The sequence below is a fragment of the Madurella fahalii genome (genome assembly GCF_045866475.1).
Source record: "Madurella fahalii IFM 68171 DNA, scaffold_1, whole genome shotgun sequence".
NCBI lineage: Eukaryota > Fungi > Ascomycota > Sordariomycetes > Sordariales > Madurella > Madurella fahalii.
Window position 1 is genome coordinate 5,632,508 of NW_027263971.1, and position 14,505 is coordinate 5,647,012.

Sequence of the window (14,505 nt, forward strand, 5' to 3'; positions counted from 1 at the left end):
GCCTCTATCAACGCACACTGCCCGTTCAGTTACCCGCCGACTTGATTCCCATCTTGAACGCCGCAACCTGCAGTCTCGAAATCTCTACCTCCTCGCCCCTATCCACAACCCCCTTATCGTACACACCCATCACATCCTTCAGAAATAACCTTCCTCTTTAACATCCACCATCCGCTTGACAAATTTATTGTCATCCTTCACAACGAAATTCCCACCCTATCCACAATAAAAGGTCATACTATACACCGCATCCACCGCTAATACCCTCCCGTTTCGATTTACCACACTCCTTGGTATACCAGATACGCAACCAGTCCACCCCGATAACGACATTATCAACTAAACATTGCACCGCTAATTGTTACTGATCCGCCTGCCCGTCTATATACGCACGCAACCTCTCAACGCCATTCTTAGAATTTTCCTCGTCTTCTTTGGACACAATTAGACAACTGACTAACACGTAAAATATCCAAGTCTTTGGACGCTCCAGGCCCGGTTTGCCAAACAGGAATAGACTCATGTACATGCTCTTGGGATGCAGCGTATGTCAACACTAGGATTTATAACGTTATCCAATTCACGGGCTTTTTCGGCGGGTAGGCTGAAGAGGAAATCCATAAATGCGTAAGGGAAAACTATGAAAGAGGCCCAAGGTTATGACATACAAGATTCTTTTTGCTGTTCTTACGTCGATGATAGTGTGTGTAAGCTAAGGACTGTCAGAAGAGACAGCACGATCTCGAAGGCTGACAGAAGGGATATACTCTGTCCTCAGGTATAGAGAACTCCGAGTTATCCCAGTTTCCAACCTCTTGATCCCTAGGGCGGTGTTCCTTATGACTGGGGTTTCTTTTATGTTTAAGTGAGAAATTCACCTGCAGCTAGAGGATTGGGCAATCGTGATGTTGGGGGGCTTGTGGTCGATGGCTGTCGTGACTGAGCTGGATTTGATGCCGAGGGATATCTCGTACTACCAGTTATGACACCTTGATCTCCTTAACCACTCGAGGACTATCCCCTCGTCGTGCTGAAGAGTAGGTAGGTTTGCTGTCGTTACAAGATATTCTCCCTGAATTGATGTTAACTTTGTATTGGCCTTAGAAATGTCCAGGCTTGGCAGAACCGCCTTCGGAAAACAGTTGAGCTCTTTCAGGCGAACCAGCTTCGGACCCGGCTTTCTGAGTGTTATCCTAGGTCATTTATGGTTTCCTGACAAGCTCTAGTTCACCTCTGGTGCCGCTGACCACTGGGTTCAGAGCCTTGCCGCTGGGTGTGTGAAGACCAGTAGTTTCTAAATACGGATACCAAGCGAGACCGTTAGTAATGACGGCTCAGTATAGACGGGCAAAAACGCAGGTTTGCAAGCGCCCATCACTTTCTATTACCGGCACGTTAAGGTCCTCAGGCAAGCTGCAAACCATCTTAGGATGTCATAGGCTAAAGAGGTAGTCCGTTACCTGGGTCAGGTAGGTGGCTGCGTGCTTCGGTTTTGCTGCCTCCCCGGAATCCTTCGCCGAATCCAGCGGCGCGATGCCATAGCCATCCACTTTGGGCCACATCTCACACACAAACTTATACCGCCCAAAGTTCTTGTGCGAGCTCGCAAACGTGGGAAAACGCGACGTCAATTTAGACTTCCAAGCCCAAAAGTAGTCTGCAGCTCTGATATCTCATCACATCTGTTCGGCTCGCAACAAACTTCTCTTCGGACAGTTGCTAGGCTCGTCCCAAGGTAATGCGCCTGAGGTAGTCGCCTGCAAGTGCATATGTCTGGCTTTTCTATTACTTTTCATATCTTGGGTCGAGAGAAGCTGGTTGCTGACACCCGCCTAGTGAGATTGGACTCTCTCTTCGCTAACGCTATTCCATTTTCTACTCAGCCTTGAAGGTCCGGTTTCCCACAGCAACGCACGCTGTTGCTTCCCGCACCAAGGTATTCTCGTGTTACGGCCTGTATCTGTACGAGCAGTCGGCTGAAGCTCGATACCCAAGGATATTCCGTGCTTAGAGGACTGGGTGCTCGGTGTTCAGTATGCTTCTACACCTTAGGGTGCCGACTCATGTCTCAGAGAAGCGAGGTCGTTACTATTATAGCTGCTTACCATGCACACCCTGGGAAGGTAAATTGCCGCCAAGCCGTGAACCTGTCCTGAGCCCGAGACACTGGCGCTTCCCGGAAACTTCCCGGGTAACTTCCCAACAGAGGCATCTGCCGAAACCTTCCGACTTATTATCCCGCATTCAGGGACATCCACAATTCTTTCTTTCCTTGATCGCCAATCCATCGATACACGAAGTCACCCAGACACACGTGACACAGCTACATACCAGATACGAACAATTTCGGCTCCCAATTTATTTTCACCTTCATACATCCCGCAGCAGCGAAAAGACGGAACAAATGACGTCATTATCACCGTCCCCAGAAGTAACCAAAGCAATCGAGGCCGCAAAATCAGCCAAGCGCCTCCAGGACAAGGCCGACGCTTTAAAGGCACAAGCAGCAAGCATCAAAGACCCCGCCGAGCGCGAACGGCTCTGGCAGGCGGCGTACACCAAGGAGGTCGAGGCGCATGGACAGAGCAGGAAGGCGCGGCTGATGGCCAGCGGATGGAGCCAGGGCGCCGCCGGGGGGATTAGTGTTTCCAGTGCTCTGGGTATGGGGTTAGGGGATCTTGTTGGCGTGCTGGTTAGTGGGGTTGTGGCTATCCCTGGGGCATTGGTTGGTGCTGGCGTTGGAGCTGTGCATGGGCCATGGTATACCCTCGAGGGAGGAATGGAGACAGGTGGAGATCAAGGACAGGATCATGGGGAGAATGAAGATAAGGCAAGAGATGAGAGATTGCATCGTGAGATCATTGCGGCTGTGAAGAGGGCCGAGGAGGAGGTGGAGGAGGTGGAGGAGGTGGAGGAGGTGGAGGGGAGCACTAGGGAGAGGAGCGAGGTAGAGACAGGGGGCCAGTAGGTAAATCGAGTGGTTAAGGGGAGGCACGGGGTAGTCCAACCTCTAGACAGGACATTACTTGCACACATTGCCCTATCAGGCGTTACCTTGTAGAATAAAGCCAGGTGCTATGAATTTGGAGCTGAGGATATCCAACTAACGAACACGACCTGGATTGCAGCATATCTGGGGCTTCAACGTTACACACGTACCCTTGGCTTTCTGCTTCCTCCGAAGATGGGTGGTTTGACAGCTGTCAGGCTCCCTGCACTGGTTTACCCATCAGCGTGATGCCCAGTCTCTCAACTCGACATCGCAGAGAGCTCGGTTGGGCATTTGTCCGCACCACGGTTTACTTACCGACACGGTATATTTAACTACGGTTTCGCGTACTGGTAGTCTCGCTACCTAGGCAATATGGACCTCCAAGGGTGGGGCCAGGCACACGCTATCCAGGGCAGCAAATCTGGGACCAAATAGAACAGATAGATCGCCGCTACAGAGAATCCGGCGGGGCCACTAGCCACCACGGGATCACCGGGATGGGCGGGAAGCCAGGATGCAAGAGGCTAATCACCTATAAGACTGTCAAGGCAATCAAGAACAGTGATCATCTCCGTCCTGTATATAACTTGCAGTGTCCCTTCAACCCATTAAGAAAGAATTTAACCCCAATGTTCTGGTTTAAGGAATATCTATACCTCTACCACTGATATATTAATTCTAGAATGATACTATCAGTCTCAGCGGGGCCTATGTTCACCAGTATAGGATCCTATATACTATCAACGCATTTGCTGAAGGACTTTCAGTGCTATAAACTCCAGTACCGTCTTTCGGTCGGATCATCTGAGTAGCAAAATATGTTTGACTAATACCGGGGACTCAAGGCTCTTTGCAAGTCGGGAACGGGAGTTAAGGTAAACTTTTCGTTAACCTGCTGTTAAAGGGTGTAATTAAGTAATATCCTATAACCGCGAGATCTGATTTTTTTTTAGTTCAAATTTGGAGGATCTGTGTTTACCTGTTTATAATGCACTTTCCTGCTCAGACTATCATAAACTAATTCATCTTCCTTTGAATATCTCTTTAACAGTTATAAACGGCACTCCCTAATATACCTAGAAGCTTATATACACTATTATTGGTATTGGAGAGTTTTTCCCAGGTCCTAGACTGTTCACTCTCTATATTGAAGTAGATACTTGATATCAGCTATTAGAAATTAAAGGATATACTGAATCAAAATCTGTTTGAATCGGCTGGGTAGGATCGGCGTTGACGCAGACCGGAAGTCCCGGAGCCGCAGCGCCGGCGGAGCTCCAAAAGCAACGACGGCACTAAAGCCAGAAGGGCGTAGTATCGCGTCAGATGAGCGTCAAAGGAGCGCACAAGCAAGGAGGACAGGGCGGTGAGTGGAGTAAGTAAGTCCAGACAATGCCATTACAGGGTATAAAGAGGAGGGTGGAAGATAGGATTTAGGAGAGAGGTAGAGTTCAATGAGACTACTATCCTACCCCTAACGAGCACTCTGCTCCCACGTTGCGTGTGCACTGCTTGTACCCTGACACTCTGATCCTACTACCATTGGATTCTTGATCCTCACATTCCTATTATATCTTACATTAGAGTCCTAGCTTTAATATAGATATCTAAAAGCCTGATTTATAATACAAGTCTCTTATAGTCAGCTGAAATCTAGATTCATCTACTGACGCTGATATAAATGTTATACAACTACACCAGTATATATAACACTAACAAACCTGCTATAAGATAAGAGAAGTCATGATATTACAGTATATAATACTATCAAACTTCTAGAACACACCATAACCCTTCTACACCAAACAGAGCAGCCCTGCTTTAAAGCAGTGGAATTAGGAGAGCCAAGGCCGGACCTTTGACAAGTACATGGAGGATGTGATCCGGGTTCTTCAGTCTGACGACCTGGATTGTCAAGTCAGGCCAGCGAACTCTCAAGGCAGCTTTTCTCTGTGGTTATAAACATACCGCCAGGAAGACTTGTCCCCTGGTACGAGCTGTCTGGCCTCAAGGCAGACCAGGTTGCCACGGCTATCAGCAACATCGGCATGACGGCCGACTAGTTGGTATAGAATGTGACGTGCTTCATCAACTTCGTGTCGATGCTAACTACAGAGAGGAAGAATATGCCCTGTGCGGTAATCAAATTCAGCATGAGGTCTGTTTGGCGTCTCTCTGAGCGGCTATCATCAAGTGGGAGATCGGAGCCGTCACTTCTGGACCATTTCATTGGCTCATTCTTAACGGCTGCTCCCGGGGAAAGTGCTGCTGGTTAAGCACACGGGATAGAACATACGTCCAAGTTCAGAACTGCAACGTATAGACGGGCATCTCAAAGCGCCCCAAGATAGAATAGGTGTCAATCTCCTAAAAAACCGAGGAAGGCAAGTCCTCGATAGAAGTGATTATCCAGCCATTTATCGGTAATCACTGCGGCGATAACTGGACGGGTGACCAGACCACCACCTCGAGTATGTGCTGGTATCTAGAGCAACATTAGCAAAATCCACAAACGACCACCCAACACAAGATCGCGCTCACCTCGTTGGGTACTAATCCCTAACTGGTCCGCCACATTGACATAGCCCTCCTCATTCACCTTCCCCGTCCTCTTAATCTTCTTGATGATATCCTCATCTCCATCCCAAACACTCCTACAATAGGGACACGTCACCTCCCCGCCTCCCGCCTGCCGCCTCTTCGTCGCCGCCCACGTCTCGAAGCACCCCTCGTGGATATTCTGCCCGCACGCCGCGCGACACCAGACCACCGCCTCCCCGCCGGTTCCCGCAACCTCCAGCTCACAAAAACAAATCGGGCAGTCCCCTTCCACCGGCTTCCTCTTCCCAGCCCCATCCTCCCCCTCCTTCCCGGCGTCGACGCCCGCCGGCGGCGGCAGTGGCGGCGCGCCCGCGAATATCTCCCGGAGCTCCGAGCTCAGCAGCGCCAGCTGGTAGACGTACTCGAGCGGGGCGCGCAGGACCCGCGCGAGCACGTAGAGCACGTGCTTGCACTGGTGGCCGGCGCGCGCGTGCGGGCAGTCGCACGCCGGCCGCCGCGCCACCACCACCGTGTAGACGTTGCCCGTCGACCCCGCCAGCTCCACCGTCTCCTCGGGGCACTCGGGCGTGCCCCCCCGCGCGCGCGACAGGACGTAGAAGCGCTGCGTCGTCGCGCGCCGGTGGACTTCGGCGAAGGATTGCGGGGGCTTGGCCCGGAAACTGCAACGCCCGGGGCCGGGTTCGTTAGTTGGGGGAAAGGGGAAAAGGGGCCGGAGGGGGGGAGGGGGGTTGGGTTCGGTTTGTGAAAGGGAAAGGGGGTGGGGAGTGCGCATTTACCGGCGGAGTCGTTTCTCGCTTGCCGGGCTGTCCGGTTGGGCGCTTCGCGACTTCTTGGAGGGTGAAGCGAGCGGAAGCCCCGAGTTCGTGTCATGTGAGGTTTCGGATCTACGGGTAGGTATGGGATCGGGGTTGTGCCGGCGCTTTTTGGCAGAAGATGGGGCTGTGGCGGGGGATGCCCCGCCATATCTGTGCTCAACGTCAGCGCCCATTGCGATGTTATTTCTATCCCTGTACCCGAATGATGAGAGAGAAACGACCGGTGTGTTAACCCGTGAAGAGAGTTTCAGAGAATCAGATCCGAATCTGGTGAGAACGGTGAGCTCAGGCTAAGGGTGGTGGTTACAGTGGCGATTTACGCGCGAAGTTGCGCCACTTGTGGGTCCGCGAGCACGGAACCTCCACGAAGTCATGTGATTTGCATTGAGCCTTTAGCAAGATGTCGATTTTGGTGGAGAGCGCTGTCAGAAGGAATGCCACCGATAAACCTAGGAGTATTTTTCGCTACGGCGCGGGGTCGCCTATTTCCGGGACGAAAGAAGCAAACACGATGTGTGGCCTTGACAAACCCTTATCAATCGCCAGTTGCGTAGCCGCTGGCGTAAGGTGGAAGCTTACGGTCAATAGGTGGTTGAGTTCTCCCTGTAAGGTAATCAGAGCGTGGAATCCGTGGACGCGGGTATGGGAGGCTGTTTCCGCTTCGCGGAAGCATCATCGCGGCAGGGACTGGCTGACAAGAACACACAGGAGATACATGTAATTGCCGTTAGGTGGCCGATAGATGGATCCTAACTCCATACGCGGAGCCTTCCATCGATTCAACTCGTGCTCACAAGTCATCCACCGCCGGATAACCCGTCATCCAGGTCAACTCATTATCCACCATGAACTGTGCTCCCCACCGGTTTGGATTCTCCTCCCATGTCTGGAAGTTTTTGACCATCACATAAAACTCCTCGACGTTCTGTTCTGACGGATCAGCCAGGAGCTTGTCGATACAGGCAATCATCCCGTCTGGCTTCTCCGGTGCGCTTTGCAGCACCTTTAGAAACCACTTATGAAACGGATACAGCATCTCATTATGCGTTAGAATCAGCCTCCCTCCAAACAGCACCAGCTTCCTCGCCGCTAGACCAAGCAGGTACTCATTCCCCTTTTTCCTTCCTTCCCCGCAAAACCACCTCCACGCCTCTAGCTGCGTCCTGAACCGCATGATGCGCTCCGACTTTCCGGCAACGGGATAGGCCACTGCACGTTGGATCTCCTCCTCCAGCCCTTCGATATGGCTGAATAGGATCTGCGCACCGTCAAAGGCAAACCGGGCGGGCTCGCTCCCCTTCTCAGCGACCTGTCGAATGAAGCTCAGGCTGAGGTACTTGGCGTCGATATAGCCGCCGGGATAGGTGCTCAGCTCGGTACTGACAAAGGTGAGCTGGCCTGTTTGCACCCGCTTGGCGAATTCGTCCTCGGTTAAGACGATGAGGACGTCGACATCCGAGTCGGCGGTTTCGAAGCCATGTGCGATGGACCCGCTGAGGAGAAGAGCGAGGACATGAGGGTCTGAAGAGAAATGATCCTTCACGTTTTGGATGGTTTCGGCGTGGTGGGGAAACATGTTCAGTGACGGGAGTGGCTTCCGACCCTTGGAGAATACAGTGTAGCTAGTTCCTACTGAAGAAATATCAAGTTTTGTCCAAAGTCTCGAAGGACTGGTCCGCCTGTCCCGTCCAATATATTGATGGCGGGGGCCTAGAACCCGTAGGGCTGAGCACACGATCTAAGGCATCCGTTTTTGGTCCGGCTGAATCTCATTGCGTCGAAACCGAGGTCACGAGCCTCGGCTATGTGCATGTGGCTTACCACTGGTATTAGCCGAACTTGAGCGGGCAAACCATTTTGTCACGATGCTGACAGAAGAGTTGGCACGCTACATAAAAAGGGACTCCGGAAAGGTGCACGATTAAATCCCATTGGCACAGCAACTTGTTGTCTCGAAGGTCCGCGGAAATGCAACGCATCACGCGCTTGCCAGATTCGCCTTCTCAACCGTCGAGGTTGCTAGGTTATTGTTTTATCTTCAACTTTCCCTGGTCTAAACGTATTAACAAGTCGGGGTACCTGGGGCTGCCCCAGTTTTTGGCCATGGAGTCTAATTATGGCAGTTCGAGCGCCATTAATCGCTAGCCAAGACAGGCACTGCTGCGGAACTGTGAGCATGAATTCCGCTGGCTGTGCCAATGTAGATGTGTGGAACACAATGATCGAAGGTTAGCTGGCTGAGCAATATCAGCAAACTCTTTCTGTCTCCTCTGTGATCTGAGGGCTATGACCCGTTCAGTTTCGGACGCGGCAGCGCCATCAAGAGCAGTATCAGCATCCAGCTCAAAGCAAATAGTTTCCAGGCCACTTGTGCATAACACGGCCCAAGATTTATTTAGACTGCATCAAACCGCAACATGGCACGTGTGAAGCTTTCCGGACAGTTCTCATGTCCGCGTTAGGTGCCTGGCCCAGTCAGAGCTGACAGACAAGAGCAAACTTGTTTGATTTAGTTAGCATGCGTGTGAATGCGGGAGCCGATTGCCAATGCATTCGCACAACGGCAGCTTGCTGAGAATCGGGTTCTTGCACTCACACCGCCTGGCTGCAGTTGCCATGTTAATCGGTTGCAAAGGCATCCCAAGTCTATTGTTGGCAAGCACGAACCAATCTGCAGATGCCTTGATAGATAATTAGGCCCTGCATCCTTCCACAATTCCAACCTGCATCTCATTCTCCCAAACTGGCTCTTCTCTTCTCGGCTACACGCCGCTACCTTCTTGTTCTTGCATGCCCTGCGGGCGGACAATGCCAAAATAAATAGGTAGTAGTATTCAGCATGGATACCGTTGCTCGCACCGTTCCGGGCCCCGAGGTCAGCCCATCCCATCCTCGGCAGCATACCAATCGCCCCGCCATGTGAACGCTTGCTGACTCGCTGACCCGTTGACCCGCTGCGCATGACAGTCACCTATGGACATTGTGAACGAGCATGTCTTTTTTCAACTCCCGGAAGGCCACGGTTGGCAGTCGAAACCGGAGCTTCCTACCGCTCAGGAGGTTCTGGCGCCCCAGCCAGAGCACGACGATCTGCCGGGGAACCCGGTGGACAAGCCTTGGCCATCAAAGAACGAATACCTTACGGCGCAGTATGAGATTCTGCGCCGCGAGGCTGTTGAGGGCCTGCGCTACTCGGTGAACAGCTACGCCAGGGCCCATCGTGCAAGGCGAGAGATGATGGAGGATGACCATACATGCATTTACACCGAGGTGAGCGAGAATGCACAAGACGCGGCTGCACGTGCTAATTTTGCCTACTTTGCAGGTTCGGGTCAAGGAGTATCAATTCACCACCATCGGGCCCATTGCCCGAGTGTCGTTCTCTACGAGACGATCCAGATTCCGCATCCAGTGGCAGCTGTCGAAGCGCCTTCAACCGGGAAAGGTTGTAGCTCTCTCAACCAAGGATGACGGCTTCAAGAATATATGCAAGATTGCAACGATTGCCCAGCGCCCGTACCGTGACGGGCTCGATCAGGACCCTCCGCTCGTGGACCTGCTGTGGGCGAACCCCGAGGATGCGATCCTTGATCCAGACCTGGAGATGGTCATGGTCGAGTCGTGGCACGGATACTACGAGGCAGCACGTCATGCATTGGTCGGACTGCAACATGCGGCTAGGACTGAGTGAGAGACTCCAACGCTTCGATCTCCCGGATGTAGGCTGACATTAAGTCTCTAGCTCGCCTCTTGACAAGTACTTGACCGGTGCTCATACCGAAGATACGTTGCCAGTATTCATCCAACAGAATCCACTCATGGACCTCTCGTCCCTTGCCCACAATGTCGATGAGGCCGGATTTTCGGCCATCACCGCCCTGAAAGCATACGACATGGTCAATGGCGGAATCCCAGATTGCGGGAACCTCACTCTGCTCGACGAATCCCAGTTATCTGCTGTTCATCGCATCCTGTCAAACGAGTTGGCGGTGGTGCAGGGCCCACCAGGAACTGGAAAGACATTCACATCAGTCGAAGCTATCAGGGTCATGGTCGAAAATCGACGTCGTAATGGGGGTCCGCCTATCGTCGTTGCAGCGCAGACGAACCACGCGTTGGACCAAATACTCGGCCATTGTATCAACTTCGGCGGAAGTGTCCTCCGCATGGGAGGAAGAACCCAAAGCGAGGTGATACGAGAACGCACCGTATACCAACTCCGGCTACGGCATACTATTCCCGCTGATCGCAAGTGTGCCGCCATAGACAGGAAGCGCCACGACAATGTGGATGCAGTTAATCTCCTCATCAACGACCTCTTTGGTGACCGACTCTTGGAACCGGAAGTTCTCCATAGATTCGGCATAATCTCGGACGCTCAGTTTCAGTCACTCCATGACGATACAATTGAGACACACCCGGCCATGGAGAGCCACGGTCCCTTTGCGCTTTGGCTGGGTGACAGCCTCATTCCGGCTCACCTGCTCCGAGACCGGCATCCGACAAACTTTGAGCTCAACGAAGCACAAATTCGTAAAGACCTGCCAGAGTTCGAATACGACGAAGAGGAAATGGAGAATATTGCGGATGACGAGGAAGACGAGAATCGGTTCCACGGCCCTACTATCGAGCTGATGCACGTTTGGTCGGGCAAGAATCCCGCTGGCTTGTCGGCATGGAATCGCGCTGTCGTTCGTGCCCTTGCGAAAAACGACGACCTCTATGCTATCGATCCGGAACTTCGCGGCGCCGTTTACCAGCACTTCCAAGCCAAGCTCTTGCAGGCCATGACTCCAAGATTTGCAGCCCTGCTCGCCGAGAATGTTGACCTTTGCAAGAAACGCAGATCGTACAAGTTTCTGGGAAATATCCAGCTCGTGCAAAATCAGGGCATCGATATTGTAGGCTGCACAACCACTGGCTTGACAAAGTATCGCGGATGTCTCGCCGCCATGAGACCACGGTCTCTGCTCATCGAAGAGGCAGCCGAGACTCGCGAGGCCAACATTGCGTCCGCTTTGTATCCCTCTGTCCAACAGCTCATTCTGGTAGGCGATCACAAGCAGCTCGCACCCAAATGCGATATCCAGTGGCTGGGTGACGCTCCATACAACCTCAACGTCTCCATGTTTCAGAGAATGGTTAACCTCAACGTACCGTTTGTCATGCTCAAAGAGCAGCGCCGTATGAAGCCAGAGCTTAGGTTCATCCTCAACCCCTTCTACCCTGAGCTGGTCGACCACCATAGCGTTGAATCGCTCAATGAGCGCCCCGATGTTCCCGGCATGGGTGGCCGTAATTGCTGGTTTTTCGATCATACCTGGCCTGAGGACACGAACTCGGATTTCAGCAAATTCAACGAGCAAGAGGCGGACATGATCACGAACTTCTTTGCTTATCTCGTCAGCAACGGCACTCCTGCCGAAAGAATCACGGTCCTCACATTTTACAAGGGACAGCGCAAAGTGTTGTTGGCCAAGCTGAGGCGCCACTCCATGCTCGTGGGATCGGCTTTCAATGTCTGCACGGTGGATTCATACCAAGGCGAGGAGAATGATGTGGTACTCTTGTCACTCGTTCGGAGCCCACAACTGGATCGTTCCTATGCAGTTGGCTTCCTGGAAGATGAACGGCGTGCGGTCGTTGCCATTAGCCGTGCCCGGCGGGGATTCTACGTATTCGGCAACGTCGAAAATGTTCTCCGTGCGCATGACGGCTCGTTCAATCTGTGGTCGAGAATTTGGTATGGTTTCCCCGAGCAGAACCGAGCCTGTCGCTGCCGCGGTCTTCCTCTCGTGTGTCAACCTCATGGAGAAGAGATTTGGATCAAGGAAGTCGACGAGTGGGGTGGTAATGCCGGCGGCTGCGATAAGCAGTGTCTGGAGACTCGCCCTTGTGGCCATCAATGCTCCCTCAAGTGCCACGCGTAAGTATTAACTAGATGCCTTCCTCGCCAGGGGTTCGCTAACATTTTCATTCAGCACGCCTCATGAGCAACTTTCTTGTTCCCATGCCTGCCTCGAAGTCCTTCCATGCGGCCACGGATGTCAGAAGCGCTGCAGCCTACCATGTTTTTGCGATTGCAAGGCTTTCGAGGAAATGACCCGTGTAGCGCAAGCTGCGGCTCGGAAACGCGTGCCCTTGGAGCAGCGTCTCATTCAGATGGGAGGCCAGCAGAGCGAGATGCTCTTAGCTTCATTGAATCACCGCAACGCCTCCTTTCAGCAGCCTCGGGCCGTGAATACGCCGCTCACGCCCCAGTATGCAGGCGGAGCCATCCAACCAACTATCCTAAACGAATCTTCTCACTCAAAAAGGGCCACCAACCCACAACCTGGGAGAATAGTTAACCGCGACCAGATGAACCAAACCGCTGCACAATGGAGAGAGTATGTTAGAAACGTGGACCAAGCCGATAGACGGCTGGATCTAGAACGTGAGCGGATTTCTGGCGCAGCCCGAGAGTCCCAAGCCATGGCTATCAGGGATGTGCATCGGCGAACCACGCTAGTCGACGGTCGTCGGGTCGAGGATAGGTCCAAGACCGTCCAACATATTCATGCCGCCGCTCACCCGGTATCTACGGTATCGAGATCCGGACCGCCGGGCAATAGTACGGCTCTTCTCGCAAATGCTCAGTTCAGGCTTCAGAACTTGACGCTAGTGGACGAACCCATTCACACTCAACCTGACCATCCCGCGATGTCACTGGACATGGGGGGTCAAAGCAACATTCCCAGCAACGCTCCTAAACAACTCAGCGCCCAGAATAAGCATAATCGCCGCAGCGGTAAGCGCAACCGCAAGAGCAAGAACTCCCGGACTTCTGCGGAAGATGACCAAGGGCTCCCACCTGCACAGTGGCTCGACTACGACCCCACCGGACGATACGACAAGCCCAAACGGACGTTGCCCCTTCCGTCGGCCGTTCAGTCTCAGGGCGCGGCAGCCAAGACCAAGGCAATCCGACAGCCCCTACCATCGGCTAGTGGTGAGAAGGCCCCTGTCATGCGAATCCTACCCGATGGTACTGCGATCATGGAGCACAGCGGCGGCCAGGGGCCTTCCACCGGATCCCGTGCACCTGCGGCAGCCACCACAGCAATTCGACAGCCCCCGTTACTGACTGGTGACAAGAAGGCTCCTGTCATGCGAATCCTACCCGATGGTACTGTGACCATGGAGCGCAGCGGCGGCGAGGGCCCTTCTACCGGATCTCGTGCACCTGCTCCCGAGCGTGGCGCCGTGCCGGACCTCTTGACTGATTCGGTAAACGAGGCCACCTCCAAAGGAGGCGACGAAGAAGAGGAGTGGCGTATCGAGCTTTGACACTGCGGTGGTTGCTGTACCCGGTGTCTTTCTTTGTGATTTCCCTTATGCGGCTGTTCAAGGGAAAGTTTCCGCCGAATCGGCAGTGCGGTGTAAGAAAACATCAAGCGCATGGTTTGGCCAAATGACAACGCGAGCGATGCGGATGAGCAGACTATTTCCGGGCTTGTCTCTTCTACTTTGTTTATCTTTTGCTTTGTCCTTGTTAATGGGTTAGCTGGAATATCGGCTCTAAGGCTGTTTCTGGAGAGTGTATGGGAGGTGTTTCTACGATTTTATTAGTCATCAACAGGATCCATGCCCTTTTTCGATGATGACATTGATGGGCAGCGATGGCTTCCACCAAATGGGTGGATCATGTAAGAGAGCCAGTGTACTGATTGATCAGTAAATGTATTGTTGTTGCCAGCGTACGCAAAAGACGTGATAACGTTATTACATGTCATAATAACACCATCTTCGCTCCTCCCCGTATGCCGCAACACTCCTTCTACCGGGGTGCAAACGGATAAATTACTTTCAACACGGCAAAACTACTAGAGTGAGTTAGGATGACATGCTGATTATGCCATTGGGGTATATATACTCGGCAACCGGCCATCTTCTGCTCACCAATACACCACTGCCCGCTATCAAAGGTAACACCAGAACACCACCTGGGCTGCTGTCGGTTGAGGAACAGACCGGCAGGAACACCTCGACCTCTTTGAAATATAAAAGGTATCAAAATTCTCCTCCCCAAACTCCTCGCTACGGAAACCCTAAAACCACTCCATGTCTTCCGGTCCCACTACTTTCGTTCTTCCT

General features: G+C 52.8%; 4 protein-coding genes across 4 annotated transcripts; 2 read left to right on the forward strand and 2 right to left on the reverse strand.

The window, feature by feature from the left end:
- Positions 1-2,404: 2,404 nt before the first annotated feature.
- Positions 2,405-2,968, forward strand: MFIFM68171_01716 (uncharacterized protein; the record flags this gene model as incomplete). The annotated part of the gene is made up of 1 exon (XM_071057138.1): positions 2,405-2,968. The coding sequence occupies one exon, from the start codon at positions 2,405-2,407 to the stop codon at positions 2,966-2,968; it is 564 nt and encodes a 187-aa protein (XP_070913239.1).
- Positions 2,969-5,409: 2,441 nt separating this feature from the next.
- Positions 5,410-6,542, reverse strand: MFIFM68171_01717 (uncharacterized protein; the record flags this gene model as incomplete). The annotated part of the gene is made up of 3 exons (XM_071057139.1): positions 5,410-5,477; positions 5,534-6,213; positions 6,331-6,542. 3 exons carry the CDS (start codon positions 6,540-6,542, stop codon positions 5,410-5,412), a joined length of 960 nt encoding a protein of 319 aa, XP_070913240.1.
- Positions 6,543-7,159: 617 nt separating this feature from the next.
- Positions 7,160-7,945, reverse strand: MFIFM68171_01718 (uncharacterized protein; the record flags this gene model as incomplete). The annotated part of the gene is made up of 1 exon (XM_071057140.1): positions 7,160-7,945. The coding sequence occupies one exon, from the start codon at positions 7,943-7,945 to the stop codon at positions 7,160-7,162; it is 786 nt and encodes a 261-aa protein (XP_070913241.1).
- Positions 7,946-9,342: 1,397 nt separating this feature from the next.
- On the forward strand, positions 9,343-13,698 carry MFIFM68171_01719 (uncharacterized protein; the record flags this gene model as incomplete). Its single annotated transcript, XM_071057141.1, has 4 exons — positions 9,343-9,639; positions 9,695-10,056; positions 10,112-12,295; positions 12,351-13,698. The coding sequence occupies 4 exons, from the start codon at positions 9,343-9,345 to the stop codon at positions 13,696-13,698; spliced, it is 4,191 nt and encodes a 1,396-aa protein (XP_070913242.1).
- Between the last annotated feature and the right edge of the window lie 807 nt (positions 13,699-14,505).